General features: G+C 37.7%; 1 protein-coding gene across 1 annotated transcript in view; it reads right to left on the bottom strand.

Moving 5' to 3' along the window:
• Nucleotides 1–2,343: 2,343 nt before the first annotated feature.
• The window catches only part of GLUD1 (glutamate dehydrogenase 1), a 29,542-nt gene continuing 14,302 nt past the window's right edge, over nucleotides 2,344–17,583 (bottom strand). Inside the window, exons 5-13 of the mRNA XM_085064138.1 lie at nucleotides 15,912–16,006; nucleotides 11,562–11,741; nucleotides 9,938–10,075; nucleotides 8,744–8,881; nucleotides 8,538–8,618; nucleotides 7,653–7,776; nucleotides 6,313–6,404; nucleotides 4,312–4,374; nucleotides 2,344–3,708 (exon numbers count right to left, since the gene is read on the bottom strand). Of these exons, the coding sequence (XP_084920264.1) occupies nucleotides 3,589–3,708; nucleotides 4,312–4,374; nucleotides 6,313–6,404; nucleotides 7,653–7,776; nucleotides 8,538–8,618; nucleotides 8,744–8,881; nucleotides 9,938–10,075; nucleotides 11,562–11,741; nucleotides 15,912–16,006 (1,031 nt within the window). The 3' untranslated portion in view covers nucleotides 2,344–3,588. The remainder of the gene's footprint in view (nucleotides 3,709–4,311; nucleotides 4,375–6,312; nucleotides 6,405–7,652; nucleotides 7,777–8,537; nucleotides 8,619–8,743; nucleotides 8,882–9,937; nucleotides 10,076–11,561; nucleotides 11,742–15,911; nucleotides 16,007–17,583) is intronic.

The raw sequence follows: 17,583 nt of genomic DNA, 5'->3' as shown, positions 1-17,583 counted from the left end.
TGCAGCCACTGTGCCACAGTGGAGGCATTGATCACATCTGCAGGGCTCCTGTTAAACCCACAGAGGGACAGCAGCTGAAAGCATCAGAACCAAGTAATTTTAAGTAATTCATCAACAACCAGAAAAACCCCTCCTTTTACCAGAAACACTTTGTGTGCATATGAAGTTAGAACAAGATCTTGGAATCTCATACTTCAGACTTGTCAATTAGTAACAATAATTTAGGTTACTTACCCGCCATCTTGAAATCACAGCAAGAATTTCCATTGCTTTGACACTGCTTCCTGATGGGTGACAGCTGCCATCAATGAAAAGAGGTGAAGTACTGAGCTCTTTGCTGGGATAAAAAAAAAAATATTCTGCTTCCTCTTCTGTATAATAGAAATATTTTGCATTTAGTAGTTTGCAGGTGGCATGTGACCCCTGAACCCTGTAGTTGTCATCCTTATGTGATTCACTTGCAACTTTAGAGAACTTGTTGAGCTGCTATTCAACACCAACTATGTACCTATGCAGTGCTGAATGAGAGCTTACAAACACCTGGTAGGGATGTGCTTTGCTATGTGTAGTAGGTGCGGTTCAGAGCAGTTTCCATGTTCAGATCTAACTTCAGGTCCTGGATGGTTCTCTGCCAAACACCACAGCAAGTTTCTTTGTAAATGTCTCGTGGTATGTAAGTCAATACAAGCAGTGATAAGGTTATTAACTGGCAGATAAGATGTGTATCTTAGATAAGGCGGGTCTAACACCTAATTGAAGTTACAGTTTTAGTAAAAAAACCTAGTATTTATAACATGCATCTGAGAGAATGATTGCTTTCTTCCACTGTGTCGGTCTGGGAAAAGGCTAGAGCTGCTTTGCACCCAAACCTCTAAAATCACATTAACTCATAGAAACTGTACAAAATTTTGCTACTTTCTTCTCTCTGTTGTTGTTGCCAGGTCTTGAGAGGTACGTGACAAAATGTGATAAGGAACACGTGATTCCTTGTTTCTTAACTGTCTGATCTCATTAGGAGTGAGGTTAACAATGCTCAGAACTGGTGTGAGGTTATTTCAGAGCAGACTATCATGAGAAGTCTGGCATTACTGATAAGAGTTTGGTTCTTGTGTTTAGCTACAAATGGCAAATTAGCTGATGTACTCTTAAGTCATCCTCCAAGCATTTGTCTCTTCAAAAATCTCAACTCTGTGATTGAAAGTACCTTAAGGTGGTGTTATACCTACCCTTGGATATGCTTGGATTCATGTCTCCAACACTGACTGTTAACAAGTCAGTAACCCTTGTAATCAAGTTGCTGAGTAGAGATCCGCTGAACCTTAAGGGCTCATCTCTGGGTTCAGTAAAATCATGCCAGGTGGTAGGTCTGCTTTTTTTTCAGTATGTCCCTGGAAAATAAGTGTTGATGTGTGTGTACACAAGAATAGAGGATGCTAATGAATTGGGGAATACAGGCATGGTGAAGGCTGTCGCTTTTCTTCCAAGTTGGTAGGAGGCAGAAGATATCCCTGTTTGCTATCTATGCCAGCTTTCTGTATGCTCCAGCACTGAAAGGATCCCATTTTTCAAGTTTACACAACCAAACTGCGGCTGCTTTACTAGCTACAGAGGAAATTAAGTAGGGGAGGGAGAACAATAGTAAGAATTTTGCTTTAAATGAATTTGCTGCCAGATAACAGAACAGTGCTTTTAAGAGTTTTTTGGTTTTTATAATACAACTGTTCATTTGTGAGCTTTTAGCCTCAAGTTTTGGTTACAATTTGTATGAGCTGAACTATCAAAATCATAATTTTGTTTTACTATATAATGGTTTATGTAAAAACTGCACCAAAAAATATAATCCAGGATCCAGATCTTGTGTTTAGAGATCCATGCCTTGATCATGGTAATTTGCTCAAGCTCAAAGGGTTAATATTTTTTTAAATAATATTAGTGTGTGTGTGTGTATATATATATATATATGTATATATGCTGCACTTAGGTGATCTGTAGTACTTTTACAACCCTAGATGCCAGCATATATGATGGAGTAAGTCACTAATTAAATGCATCACACAGGTTTATTGCTCTATGCTAACTACTGGAATACCTCTTCAGAAATCTTTTAGAGGACATGCTAAAAAGGCCTGAAATTATTTCCTAAATACATGAAACTTCAAAATCTTGCTGATAGGCAAGTTCAAGAGAGAGATCTGTCTTAGTGAGCCCCTTAAGATAATTCAGGAACAGTAACTTAGTAGTGGTCATGTAATGAATAGACAAGTGTGCTGTGAAGATTTGCAGATTGATTGCATCTACAGAAAGCTATTGCGTGAAGTAGAAAACAGTAATACACCAGCATAGTAGGTTTGGAAAGGTCAACTTTTTTTTAATAACTGCTCTCTCTCCAGGTTATGTCATGCAGTTACAAAGTAGTTAAGAAAAAGCATGAGTTTCTGGGAGGGACTAATTGTCTTATTAAAAAAAACATTTATATTCATTACATAAATAACATCTGGCACTTCAAGGGGACTCCAAGGGACAAAAGCCTTACACTTCAAAAACTGTGCTTGATCCAATATTTTGTTGAGGTCCATTTTGTTGTACTCTATGTTCAAAACTTTCAAGACCTCCTGATGGCAAAAAAAAAAAAAAAAAAAAGGCTTGTGTGTGTTAAGACAGTGGATTAAGTTTATAGCAGCATTCTAGCTCCTCTGTGGTTTGGCCAATGATTTCTGGGTTCAGTTTCACTTTAGTTGTTCACTGAGGCAGTATCTAATTTTCAGAAAGCCTCTGAAAGGAAAAGACTGAAAAAGAATTCCAAAAAACCTAAGTATGATTGCTTACCAAATTCAGGATATCCCTTTCATAAAAAAAAGGAAACAACCTATAGTCAGAATAGTTATGTAGATACTTGATTAAAAATGTAACTAGAGTTGCTCAATAGTTTCAGCTTATAAAAATATTAGTCTGTCAGCGCTACAAACATGATGATAGTCAAACTAGCTTGAACAAGTGAGAAAAGGCAGTCCTGTAACAGTAGCACAGTAAAGAAAAAATATTGCCTTAAGAGGATCAGGCCTGAAGCTTAACTACAAACAAAAACTAGACTCCTACCAAAGTTAATCCCTGCTGGAGGCCCATTCTTCCTTTGACAATGCCACAGCATTGATCATACAAGGCCTTACTGAAAGTGCTGAAGCCAACATTATGTCATTAAACAAAAGTGCATGAAGTAATAATGAGCTAAGTGCTCATATAGTACAGTATCTGATCTGAAGTCTGAGAAGTGGCTCAGGTGGCAAGACCACTCTTTCAAATATAAAATGTACCATTTTGTTTTGCAGGCAAAACACCCAGAATGGCCCCCACAAGTGCAGATGAACTGTTATCTTCAGATACATACTTGTATACAATTTCCTAATCCATGGATTTTTATTGTAAAAAAGACTAGTTTGGAACTGAAACTAATTGAGAATAGAATCCACTATAATGTCAGAAGAAAAGAAAATTTTGTGGTTACATGTAAACTTGTGATAAGCTTTCTCAAGAAGAGGGTACATTAACAGCGAGAGGGGTGGGATGCAACAAGGAGCGGTAATGGCCTGTTTATGTAAAGGTCAAACCAGCCTCATTGTACACTTTGAAGACTTTCTCAATTGCATTGACATAGGCAGCTGTTCTCAGGTCCAGACCCAGGTTGTATGTCATGGCAGTACGCATGATTTGCTGAAACAGAAAAGGTTACATGTGATTTCTGCAAGTTTCTTCATAGGAGCTCAACAATCTTGCCTGCAGGATCCAAGTTAGGAGTAAAAGGAGCTGCTAGATTGGTATCAGAGTTCTGCTTCTTTGTGGATCTATTCTGAAATGTCTTGATTCCCCTTACAGCTGAGAACTAACAGGGAAGAACATCTTTCCCAGGTCACTATAATACCCCTTTTCAAGTCTTATAGGGAGGCAAGACATTTCAAATAGCCTTTGTCCCACTAATTAGACATATAGCATAGAGGAATTAATCTGAAACTGCTAATGGGGAAGTAAAACAGTCTTATGTATGTGTCCCAGATTAGCCAGGTACAAGAGGACAATTAAAAAGTTTCTAGTTGCTACAGCTTCTACTAGAATAATCTAATGTTTATTATACCCAGTTAAAGATGGCCATGATGGCACAGAGCAGAAATTCTTCATACTCTAAGTGACTTCCATTAATCATGTACCGTTTATCTACTCCTTTAATTACAAAGAAATTCTGTACAACCTATTCAAAAGCTGTCCCAAAGTCACGTCAGTTTTCTTTCATGTAAGCATATATAATAATGCAGTATTTACCCGTGCAGAACGTTCCATTGTATAAGCCAATCCAGAGTGTACAATGTCTTTCTCAGATGCACCCTGCAACAACAGGGAATAAAATCAGGGTTTAATCCAAGACACAAAAAGGTACTTGTTGTGTGTTAGGGACAATGATGTGTTGGACTCCCATAATTACTGAAGCTTGCTCACCCATTCTCTTCTGATGATTGGTGAAGAATCTAAATTGCCTTTCCTGTGTTACCTGAAGAGCTAGTTATGGTCAATTCAATTCGAAAACCTCACATATAAGCACTGAAGTCTTTTATAGGCTCAGCTTCTAGATGCATGATGCTACCATTATCTACTGAGCTAGTAATTACTGTTTTCAGCCTTCAGACCACACAGTAAATATTAAACAAAAAAGCTCCCAAGAGTCAATATCCTATAGAAGCTTCATGCAGGTGTTTTGAAGACAGGTTTTAGGAAGGGCATAGGTCCCAAATTCATATAATCCACACTCTATTAGCCCTTAGTAACTCCACAGCTTTATTCCCATTAAAACTTAAATCCACAAAACAATAAGTAGTTGACGAATTAGAATGACTCATTACAGGTTCAACGTTCCATCATCCTGATTCTTGTAATTTACTAATAATTTGACGCCTGGCTTCACAAAATACTTCTTTCCCTTAAATACCAATTTGGGCTAGAAGTAGAAAGTACTAGGCCAGTTTCTATGGCTTGTGTTTAAGAGATCCAATGTTTGCTTTAAGCCACAGAACCCATCATGCATGCTATATATATAGCCTAATGTATTGAAATGCTAACATCACTGGGGATCAGGCTAAGTCTATTGCTATCACCTGACTGTAGACCAAGCACTTCCCCTCATTTCTTCTTGAGGAAGCATGGTTAAATGTTTTTTACAACTCACTGGACTTGTTTCCTCCTCCTCATTTGTTCTATCTCTTCCTGAATTTGTGTTTAAAAAACAAACCAACCAATGCTTTTAGTTTCCATGTATCCCTTGGCAGAGTATTGGACACCTGAACTGTCTGCTGTGCTGGGAGCCATCCCCTTATTCTTCATTCTGCACCTCTCTGTGCTGGTTTCTTTTGAACATATCTCACCCTCTCCCACCATTCCTTGCAGTGAGCAATATCCTTACCCACCCCTTTTCGTATCCCTCATTCTACAGGTCGCTCTCCACCCCAGGCTTCATTCAGGCCAGTAGGACCTAGGTTAGTTCATTGTTCTGTGGAGGAGAAGCTCTTGTACTTTTATCTATCCTTGTGATCTTGCTCTGAAGTTTTTCCACACCTCCAATGTTTGAAGACACAGAGACCTAAGCTGCACAGAGTATTCAGAAGGCAGTACACTCTGAATTTGTATGGTGGCATCATTAGCCAGTCCTATCCCTTCAGAATAATATTTAGTGCTGGATTTGCTTGTTGATTGCTATAGATTTCTAGGCTTGTATTTTGTCATCACCTCCAAAACTTCCTTTTAAATGCAAATAAATGAGCTCACAACCCATCATTTAAAGTGGAAATATCCCCACCATGTATTGCTACACATTAGATAGCAATGGATTTTACCTGACATGTCTCTTAGAGGAACAAGTTACAATTTTTCACCCAGCACTTATTTTGGAGTTACAGAAACAACATCAAACTGTCCTGTGGTGTGGGATCTTGTTGAAAGTTTTTTGGAGAACCAGGCAAACTATATTAACAAGAGCTCCAAAATACAAAAACATCTGTATTAGAACTGTAGCTTTTTTACAATATTGGAGGTTTTTTGCATGGGCTGAAGTAAAAGAAAGAAAAAATAAAAAGAAAGAAAGATTTCCAATATTCCGAAGCTGTTCAGATAATTTGCCTGTTTCATTTGTTTGGTCATCAGGTTTAATTATGTTCTAATGCTTTGCTTGGGGGAAAGTGCTACATGATAGCTACAATGGTAAAATTTAGATTGCAATTATAATATCAGAGTACAGCTTCCCTAACAGTAAAAAAGCCATCAGCAATTACATACCGATATCCTATCTTGAAATTCTGCTGTAGGCACAACTGGAATAGTTCCCCCATGTTTTCCAAATTTTCTTTCCAAGCTTTCCTGGACAGACACTAGAAAGAAAGACAAAAAAAAAGTAGATGCAAGGTAACTGACAAAGAAAGCAATGTGTTCCCTATCCCTAGCAAAGGAGCTGAACCCAGGACTTACAGCTTGCAGTGGCATGAAATGGGGCTGGGAGCAAAGGGAGTCATCTTATTTTTGTCTTCTAAGGAAGGGGAAAGATACTAATTTTTCTGTATTTATAGGAGAATTATTCTACTATTAGTAGTAACACTGCTATAGTACAGTCACAGGGCAAGCAACTGTATTTACTGACCTTATTTCACTAACCTTATAAAGCTGATAGAGTAATCTGGATTAATTTTTCCTAACTTGATAGTATTAGACAAAATACTTGTGCAAGTTAAAGCAATCAATTATCTCTTATTACACCTGGAATACACAATACTTGCTAAGAAAAAAGCCTATGTGAAATCTGAGGATTTTTTTTCCTTAGGTTATGAGCAGTACTTTGGTATTTTCACTGATACTTATTTCATCTTAGTTCTTGAAATTCTGAAATCCCTAAACATCAACAGTGTATTTGAGATGACACAATCTCAAAATTAAGAAAGGGATTTAAATGAGAATTGTCATAACTTTCCACTACCTTAGAAACATGTTGCAATGTATGATTTATGAGAAGAGGTTATATTAAAACTATGCAGGTGTGTATTTTGTCAAGTCCACTGTCTCAAGATTCTCACGTTTTCTACAGAATACTGTATAAAATGGGGCACCATCCTCCAGTTCTTCTCCATTAAGCTTCCTCTCTTCACATAATTGTCATTCTTTCCCAGAAAGCAGATAGCACAGAATGACCATAAGTGGAGCTGTGAGCCATAAGCAGATTTTTCAAGTGCTTGTCTCTATTATATTATCTTTATAGAAATGCTCTATTGTTGTATGTGCAGAACAATGGTAACCACTTGAACTTTGAATACTTCTTAAATATCAAGTGTACAGCTGAAAGACATCTATTGAGAAGTAATAAATATTTCACTTAAGTGGCTTGACTTCACTACTTTACAAAAGTGAGGAAAGAATTAAAAGATAACTGAAAAAGTATGCATTTACCTCAAGTCTTTAGAGCTGCAGGTCAGTTAACCTATGAAACCTTTTCTATTCTTTAGTACGCAGCAATTACAGACTTCTGGGGTGAATTTAAAAGAGTTCTGTATTTATTTCTCCTACATTTGGTGTTTGCTAGGCCAATCTGATTAATTAAACAGCATGTGGAAGCAGAATTGAGCACTTACTGAGCAAGTGGTAGTTTGAATCTCTTTCATATTTGAATGTCAAACGGCCGTAACTGACGTGGTTCAAGTTTTTGAGCCATTCAAAGTAGGATACTGTTACACCACCAGCATTCAGGTAAAGATCCTGCACAGAAATAACAAGTATTTTGAATTGTGACCATGTGACAAAGACAGCTCTATCATATTATGCAAAAGCAAGCAGAAGTATTATGTACAAGGCACTACTTTAAACTGCAGTACAGAAGACAATCCAGTTCTTACTCTTATAGGACAAAACTTATCCTCTTCTTCATTTCAGGGATTACTTCTCCTGATTTAAAATAGGATTTGACTGTAGAACACGTGAAGTTCAGGTGTGTTTGACTGACTACTACTATTTTAGCACAAGTGTTTAAGAAAATTAGGGCATTCTTAGGCCATCTCAGTGAGTAAAGACTGAAGATCAGCCGCTATGTCTAGCACTTGATCAGAACAGCCTTTCTCTGTGCAAAGATTGTCATTATAGCTGGATAGGTCTTATTCTTTCAAATTATCACTACAGATACTCTGTACAATTTACAGTATGCAGTTCTGTCAGAGCACCACCCAGACACACCATGTCTAGAAATTGGCCAGAATATTTACTCCTTCCTTTGCTTAGTGCACTTTTTAACTGAGCAAATGTCAGCTAATAATAGTTATCTCTGGTCATTTACAGTTGTAGTGAAGTCTAATACTATCCACCATCAGCAACACTGACACCCATTTCCTAGACATCAGTTATTAAAAACCACTCTTAGAGAATGAATGGCTATTAATAAAAGCCTTCAATAACTAGAATTGTGGTACTCTTCACAAAAAATGTTCCTTTTGTAATGAAAATCAACAGTCATGATAGAACCTTACAGGGATAACCATGATATTCCGCTCCAAGAAGATTTTGTCAGCTTCAGGAGTTGTAGGCCCATTGGCACCTTCAGCAATTATCTGAAAGAAATCACAGCAGAGTAACTCAGAGCTATAGATTTGGGGTTGTTCATGCTGATTATAGAACATTAGTATTTAAACAGACCTTTTTTATTTTTCATTTACATCTGAACTCTTTGACTTACTTTTGCTTTAACCTTGTGTGCATTGGCCTTGGTCAACTGCTTCTCGCTGGCAGCAGGGATGAGAATGTCACAGTCTGTTTCCAGAATACTGCCCTCAAGTGGCTTTGCTTTAGGGAAACCCATGATTGTCCCGTGTTGCTGTGTGAAGAAAACAACCCACGCTGTTTTTAGTGTGTTTCATGCACTAAAATTCACAGGAATTTCTTCCCTTCTGACTTTTAAAGAGAAAAATGGGAGAAGCAACAGTACTAGAGAAGACAGCACGTAATTCCAATCCTTACTTAGATTAGACATGGAAAGCAAGCTACAAAGCTTGCATAACAGTCAAAGTTCCCAAGACTGAAGCATAACTGTTCTCTGCATAAAGATACTGATAACCATTTGGGCTGGAAACTTTAAAAAAAAAAAGTCCCTCTCAGCTCTTAAAATAGTTTTTGAACAACTGAAATGACTCACTAGTCTGCTACACCCAGGATAAGTTGCATCACATAACATTCAAAAGTACCATTTTAAAATTCAGCACTATAATGATAGCCTTTGTTTAGTGATAGAATCTTCACTTATTTGAGAAAGAGGGTGATAAAGAATTTCAAATACTCCCCACATAAAAGAAGACACATCAAGTAAGCCCCTAAGAAACTTCAAGTAGAATATCGTGTTTTAGTGCCTGTGAACTCTTCCCTCAAGTCTGCTTTACTTGGAAACTGAAATAAAAAGACCACCTCCAGTTTTCATTATAAACGACACATTCAAGTCACACTGCCTGGCAGGCTTTCATTCTTTCAAAAACATCCAATAGGTAAGAAACAGCAAAAGTACACTTTGTGCATGTTAAATGACCATGTGCTTGCTTGTGAGTCTCAGTCAGGAATCCTTTAGGAACCTCCTTGCACTGGTTCTGAAAGACATTCTTCCTACTTTAGGCATAAGAAAGGCAAAACAACAATGAATTCCAATTCTTAAAACAAAGTAATTGGCCTGCATACATGCAGATGTTTTTTTGAGAGTCAGGTCAAAGGGTAGAAAAGGTACCACCTGCATTCATGCTGGGGATAAGAAGGAAAGTCAGAAGAATCAACATTTCTAAGCCATTTTGCAGGAACTATTCCCAGCTTGATCAAAAGTCATCAGTCATTCTAAGTACTTGCAAAGCTGACAAAAATGAAACTCTTTCTGCTTAGCTAAGTTTCATACCAATTTGAAATCTTCTAGTTCCTTTGGGTCAATGCCATCAGGATTCCAGATAGAACCATTAAACTCTCCAACAGCAACGCATTTTGCGCCAAAACGATGCAAGTATCTCATGGAATGCAAGCCCACGTTTCCAAATCCCTGAAAGTGGATAGAGAAAGGGGAAAGTAGTTAACCCTCCAGCTAAAATGAAGATTACTGCTAAGGCTTCTACAGTTGTAATAGTTCTTTATCTATTGGCATATCTTGGCATAGGCAAGATGGAAGAAATCTACATGCATTACTTCTTATCTGAACACCACTGCAGAAATTATACACTGTAGCCAGCAATGTACAGTTGTGATACGTTTTTTATACTGGAAATTAGAAAGGAGTAGTTAATGCTACTGTGGAAGTGTCAAAATTATGATGTTTATCAACACAGGAACATTCTGTATGTCTGTTTAATGACTGGCACTGCCTTAAAGGGATTAGTGGATTTTTGTGACCACTAAATTAATTCCGGGCCAATAAGTTCCTTTACTTCCAGAAAACTGACCTTCTGGAAGTAAAAGAACACACATAGACCAAAAAGTCACATGATCAATGAAAGTTTGTAGTATGATTCTGTGCTGAAAAGAATGCTGAATAATAAATTCCTGTACAACATAGCTCCAATTATATTTAGGATTTTTGCTTATGTATTAGAAGCAAATTTTGATATATAAGTCTGTCATGCCTTATGTCTCTTTGAAATGCTCTATGCTCATTTTCCTGTGAGAATTTTCTGCTGTTCTTAGGGTCATGTTTTCAGTCTAAGTTTTCTGCTTAAATGTCTGTAGGTTAGTCCTCTGCCAGGCATGAAAATGCCAAGTGCAGGGAGAGGAGTGTGCTGCTGGGTCTGGGCAGGGCAGAGATGTTTGTTCCAGCCCACAGATTAACCAGGGGACAGTTTGGAGGTTACAATTACTCTGCTAATTCTAACAAGCACTTTCTGAAAACAACAAAACAAATCAGATCCTCAGATCCTCCTTTTAACATGGTGTTTCAAGTTGAACAAATTTCATTTTTTTTAAATTTTAGGAATGATAATGCATACTACTGACTATCAAACCATTTCAAAATTCAGTTACATAATCCTCAAGTCTTAGAAACACCAAAAATGTACATTCAACACTACAAATTTAGGGTAAGGTCTTGGTTTCAATTTTTCCAACTGCTCATTCCATAATGGAACAAGAACATAACCCTCAATTTCTTCTCTCCTTAAATTTTTTATTACAAAACACAGTAAAAAATTTTGTGTAGGTAAAAACAGGGTCTCAGCTCACTGAACAGTGTGCCATGCCTTAGCTTAAACAACTCCTGTAACAGTATTTCACTTTGGTGTTTTCAGCTCACGATCATAAAGATTAGAGACTTGGCTTTGTGCCTGTAGAGTGCAATTGAAAGTTCAGCTTATAAAAACCAGTCCAAAATAAAGGACACCTCGTTGCTTAAAAAGTGTTTCTGAAGTTTGAGAGTAAAAGCTAACTTGGAAGTTTTAAAGCCCTTTCAGGTTTTAAGAGCTACACAGCCAGTTTTAAAAACAGCTCTGCTGAAAGTCTCTTTACTACTTTTTTTCCTATGGTCCAAGGAAAAAGGTTACCTGAACAGCAAATGTTTTATCTCCAAATCCTGGAGTCATGCCTAATAAGCTCATATATGATGCTTCATTGATGAAATTTTCAATTCCATGGAAGACACCACGACCAGTTGCAGATATACGTCCATGGATCCCACCCTGGCTGATGGGTTTACCAGTTACACATGCATGTGCATTAATATCCTGTAAAACAGCAAAGGACGTGTGAGAATGGAATTAATTAATCAAAAACCAGCTGGAAGAAGTAGTTTTGTACACTTTAGACATAAGGGAAAACAGAAATTTTAACAATCAGAACATGATATAGTTTAAATGTATTTAGTTTGTAAAGATGATTTCCTTCCTCCCTTTGTGTGAACACCTTGGAATACTGCCAGGAAAGCTGTGTAATGCAATAGTGGATATGATCCGTGGTTTTTACTGTCTCTTAAGTGTATATGTTAACTTCAGTCTGTGTATCATGGTGACATCCACAAGCAGACATATCAAAAAGCTATGAGGAATGTTTCTCAAAGTCAGTTCCTATTTACAGCCACAATTTCTTTACATCATTAATTCTGATGTCCTAATTTTTTTAAGGGCTCAGACATATCTTTGAAATGGTTTTAAAATGTTTTTAAACAGTGTTTAGTGTTCCTTTATAACAAATTCAGTTATTTTGCAATGACAAAACGAGGTATTAGGTCTGTACTCAGAATACAGTGATGCTCTATCTCAGAGGAAAACCTGCAGTTTGAAGGTCATATTGGAAAAGTTGGGTTACTATTTACAACTTTTATTCAGAAAAGCAGTATTTACAATCAAGCTTCTATTCTTAATTTGGTGGCAATAAAATTAAGTTTTCTATATGCCAGTTAGCCAAGATAAAATAGCTATTTAAAACCATAGATGATTTTTCCAATTGAAATTAATAACTTGAAAAAAATTCTTCCAAACTAAACATTGGACCTCCCTCTTCTGTCACCAGTAGTTCCCATGCTCCCACACCCGGGGAGCACAGTCACACGGTGGCTTGGCTTCCAACACAAGTGAAAGAGCAGGGATGAAAGAGAATCCACTGAAATGAGTCTGCCAGCAGCCGGATGGGTTTCCATTCCACCAGCCACACATTCACTGGGACGCTCCCTCCACTCCATGCCTTGTGCCAAAGGCATTTGCATGCCTGTGGTGTGAGTGCAGGGTGCTTGGTGAGAGGAAGGAAAGGAGCAGACAAAAGTAAGCGGAGGCAGAATGGCTGGAGAGTACTAAACTACATACGGTTTGAAAACGATAGTGAGTTAACATATAACCCTCTTTAAGAACAATAAAAGTGATGCTGGGCTTGCCACAGAATTCCTAATTCAGTGTCCCAAAACACAGGTCGCTGCTCTGCATAAGCTGTATGCTCCCTCTGGTGGCATATTTACTGTAACCAAGATTGGCAGGGGTGTTTTGTTGGAATGACTTGGAATGAATGTTTTGATGGACTTTTAGGTTTTTATTCTGTTATAAAGTCTTCAACTATGCTTTGGGCTTCATGTAGTCACAAAAGAGGAAATACGTTTTATAAATACTTGAAGAGATACAGCCTCCCACCATATATAAGAATGTATTTATCAAAGTCCCTTCCTGTGTACCAAAAGTCAGTTGATTGTGTCAGAAAGTACGGAAGAGCGGAAAGGATTAATTTAATAAAGAACTTTAGCCATATATAGTTCAGTGATCCAGCAACTTCAGATGGATTTTCTGGAACAGTTAACATGGTGGTTATTAACAACTTGCATGGTTTGGCAAGAAAACAGAGCATGAAGTAAGGGCAGATCCAGGTCTTCTTAAAGTCACATATAAAAACCACAGCTGATGTCAAAGTCCTAAAATCTTTGGTTTCAAGTCAATAAAAATTTTTAACACATCTTGGGCCAAAGAGCATGGCTTTTAATGAGAACCTTGGAAAATGGCTTTAGCTAGCATCAAAGACTTCTATATCAGCACTGGTAGTTTATGAGTTTAGTTGGTGATGTTCAGGCACTAACTTTTGCTCCTTTCTTAACCCCTCTCCACCCTGCAATAATGTTCTCCTTGTCTCTCCAGCTTCCTGGGCTCTGTATGATAGATTTTGAGCAAACTTCCCTTACCTGTTTATATCTTATTTGATTTATCCTTTCCACTTGAATCTCCCTGGACACAGCTGTGTGCACTGTGTACAAGCACAGACCCAACAGGTCTGTAGATTTCTCACACATGTCCCTCTCAACGAAGAGTTATTTTTCCACTTCACTGAATTTAGTCCCTTGCACAGCTTCCATCTGCCTGTGGAATTACGGCTTGTTTCCCTTTTGTTCATTGCTTATTTTCTGCTCTAAGTTCCCTTCCTTTCTCCCCCCATTGGCACTTTTATCTTTTTAGTATTCCTTAATCAGCTTTATTTTTGCTCTTGGTGTCCCAGCCAGATAGGTATCTGAAACACCTTCCTCTACAAACTGGTTTTGATGGATTATTCCCCTTTTTACAACCTTGTCAGAATTCTCACCTTCCTTCTCCATACGTGGGCACTCTCCACAATGGCTCTGGAGTTCCACTGTGCCTACCAACCTCTCTTAAGTGTACAAACAAGCAACCCAACAAAATTAAGTAAACTAACATTTTTCCCCCACTTCATTTCCAATTTTTTAATTAACTTTTAAGAAAAATGTTCCTGAATCCACTCAGGCTTTTCTTATTTCTCAATAAGATACTGCCATAGAGAGAGTCTAAAAAGAAGCTGTTGTAGTGTAATTCAAATTTTAATCCTCAGTCGTTGTTTTCTTTTGTCGTTGAATCATGAGTATGTGTAGGACTACACAACAAGGTGAGATTATAAAGTGGAAAGAATAAGAAATTCAGCCACTTGCAAACTTCTCTATCAGGGTTTAGTTTAATTTTAAAAGAAATGGAGCTTTTGTATAAAACTGTATGAGAACTCTTCCATACAGTAAATCTTAAAGCAGGTCACTTGCTGTGATCTTTCTTGTCAGTCTATTTAATAATACAGTGCTGTTGTATCACAGTGAAACACATATTTTAGTGCAATCAGTTAAATGTTAAAGCTCACAATGCTTTGAGGTAGTAGTTTTAACTTGGAATTTTAAGTTCTGACTGAGGGAAGTAGTTGCCACTCTGCATGTTGAAGTCCTTCTGAAATCATAATTTTGACTTTTTATCAGATTTCAAGTTTTAATTAAAATATTTACATACGTGAATAGCAAAAAGCAAGTAATGCTTTACAGTGATATCCCTAACGGAGAGTTCTGTGTAAAAGTGATTTAACTCAACTAATCAGCAAGTCAGAGCTGATTCCCCAGGCATTCCTTTTTTCCTTCTGTAAGATACCTTAGACTGTATTTCAGACTTAGAATAACCTGTGCCACCGCACCTCCTATTGTTCAAGGCCTCAGACAAGTCTTGTGCCAGGAGACTGTGTGAGGACAGCCAGGCATGTCTTGAGCAGATGTGCCAGAGAGGCACGTGGTGGGTGGCTCTAGTGCCCCACTGCTGGAGGTGTACACCCTGCTGTGCTTCAGGAGAGCTGCTGAAAGGGACTGCACAAAGCACAAAGAAAGTATTTTCGTTTCAGAAAGAGCTGGGATAGGCAAACGTGCAGTAGAATTGCATATTAACACAATAATATATAGCTACTAACAAGTTGTCCATAATATATTTTTCTTTCAACCAACCTGTTGAAAGTATACAACAAAAGTGTTTGGTTAACAGTCAGGTACAAATGATCCCACCAACATAAGGACAAAGGCCAAACTATGGGCTAGCATTAAAAACTGATTTTTAAACACCTATTTTTGTTGCCCCCTGGGCTATAAACTATGTCAGTGTCCTCTTGCTTTACATTTTGGAGAATTTGCTGAAGTACACAATAAATACTTGTTACTTCTAGGAGACTGTAGAGAACCTTAACATTTTCACAAGGCATACCAATAGTGTGAACTTAATTTGCGTGGTCTTTTGAATGCACAAAACCATGAGCATTATTTAATAAAACTTGTAAAATTCAGTTATCAGTTAACAACTTTAAATTAGTAATTATAGTACCAATGAAAAACAGAGGAAAATGGTAGAAAAAGAAACCAATTTTAGACTATATACCTTTAAAACCAGTGTATTTTCTATTTTTGAACAGTTGCAATCAGTGTTGTATCAGACAAACTTCTTTTAAGCCTAGTGTAAAAATACTATCCTTAAAGCTGTTTTTCCTTTACTGTAGCCTAAAATCCACACCACGAAAGTTGTCACAGTTTGCAAGAATATTTTTAGATCAAATAAGTAAACGAACTGATATGATTAAGCAGCTTTTCTGCTTGAAAGCCTCTGCTCCAGACTTACATAGTGTCCTATGGTACTGGCATAGGTGTCAGCAATCCAGGACATCTCCCTCTCCCCCGTGCTCATATCAGGAGCAGGCACATCCACACCAGGTCCTGTTGGCAAGTGAAAACAGCTCTTAAGGATCACACATGAATAGTTATTTTCAATCATTATTCCCTCGGGAACTCTGCGGGCTTTGGCAGAGAAGAACTGTTTTTCTGTTTAATCCTCAGTTTGTTATGCAAGTAACATATTCTTCTGGATTCAATGCAGTTTTAGGTGCTGTATCACACCTCTTTACAATATTGTCAAAATCTCCAACCTTCACATAAGCCATTTGATAAAAGGTGAAGACCAGTTTGTCATTAAAAAGTCAGAGCAAGAGAGTGCATCACAAGCTTTTTTTTTTTTTTTGGACAATCATTGCTGTAACAGGGAGGGTGCTATCATGGCATGATTTCTATATACTGTGACATTGATTGGGTTCTTCTGCCTAAGAATTTCTTTCCTGTTCCTGCTGAGTTTAAATATTGAAGATAGGCTGTTCCTGGTCAATGCACTGTAGTACATGCATTTGATTTTATTGCTTACTTCAAGAAAGGTTTAATTTCTCTTTCTTGGTGAAATAAACCTTTAAAAGAAGTTCCACACATCCGTTGAAATAAAAAGAAATTCTTGGTTTTTGTAGATAGCTAACAATAGTATTTCCCCAGACTATTTAAGATTATAGAGACTTGCTAATCAGGATTTTAAATACAGCTCTGCCCCTAACAATTTTTTCTAAGTATTTTCAAAAGGCTTATGACAGTTGTGTAGCACCAACCATGCTAAAGGAAGGAAGACAATTTTATCAAACCATTTTAATTGTCACTGGACTATCACTATAGCTGGCATTGTGTATAGTATAACCCTAGTCACATGTAACATCAGTAAGTGTGTTTATAAGGAAGCTTAATTTAGATGATAAATACTCTGGCTGGAAGAGCAGATGACAAATGCTCTAGCTGAAGAGCAAGAAAATGCAGATAAAAGGATAGACATTCCCAAGGCAGTTAGATATCAGGAATAAATGACAGACGTTAACTATTTACATGCCTCATTACTCATCTCAGTAAGAACCTTCCCTGGGTAAAGCTGCTCCCTTTAATTAAAAGTTAAGCTGGTAAAATTCAGCTTTCTGCAGAGGAGATAGCCAGACAGCAACTCCAGACAGCAAAGCTCCCAGAACAACTCAGGGCTGAGACTGAATGAAGCCCCTACTAACATTACAGAAGCTGAGGTTCTGTTACAACAGGCTCCTGTGCTTCTTGCCTATGCTTTCCTTGCAGCCTCTGGTTGCCAAGGGTGAAGCCAACAACTTTTGCTGGGGTGGATCTTCTATTTCCTTCCTATCTTTCCTCAGATATCTGCCAAAAGCCTCAACTGAGACTACAGGAAACGGTAACAGTGAAGAGTTTGCCATTAGAGATTAAAACTGCAACACATACGGCCACAATTTTATAATCTAACTCTGAGAGAAATGTGATTCATTTTGGATACTGTGACCTCAGCTTTTGCGGTTTCACATAGCAGAACAGCCACCAGAAAAAGTTAAGACAGTTCCCTTTAAAATGCATGAAGATGCAATGACTCAATACTTTGTGGCTCTTTGCTGAAAGTTCCATAACCAAATTGTTTACAGTTCTCAAAA

The sequence above is a fragment of the Lichenostomus cassidix genome, chromosome 6 (genome assembly GCF_008360975.1).
Source record: "Lichenostomus cassidix isolate B80296 chromosome 6, HeHo_3.0, whole genome shotgun sequence".
Taxonomy (NCBI): Eukaryota; Metazoa; Chordata; class Aves; order Passeriformes; family Meliphagidae; genus Lichenostomus; species Lichenostomus cassidix.
The sequence above is the reverse complement of the archived record's forward strand: the minus strand, read 5'-3'. Positions and strand labels throughout refer to the sequence as shown.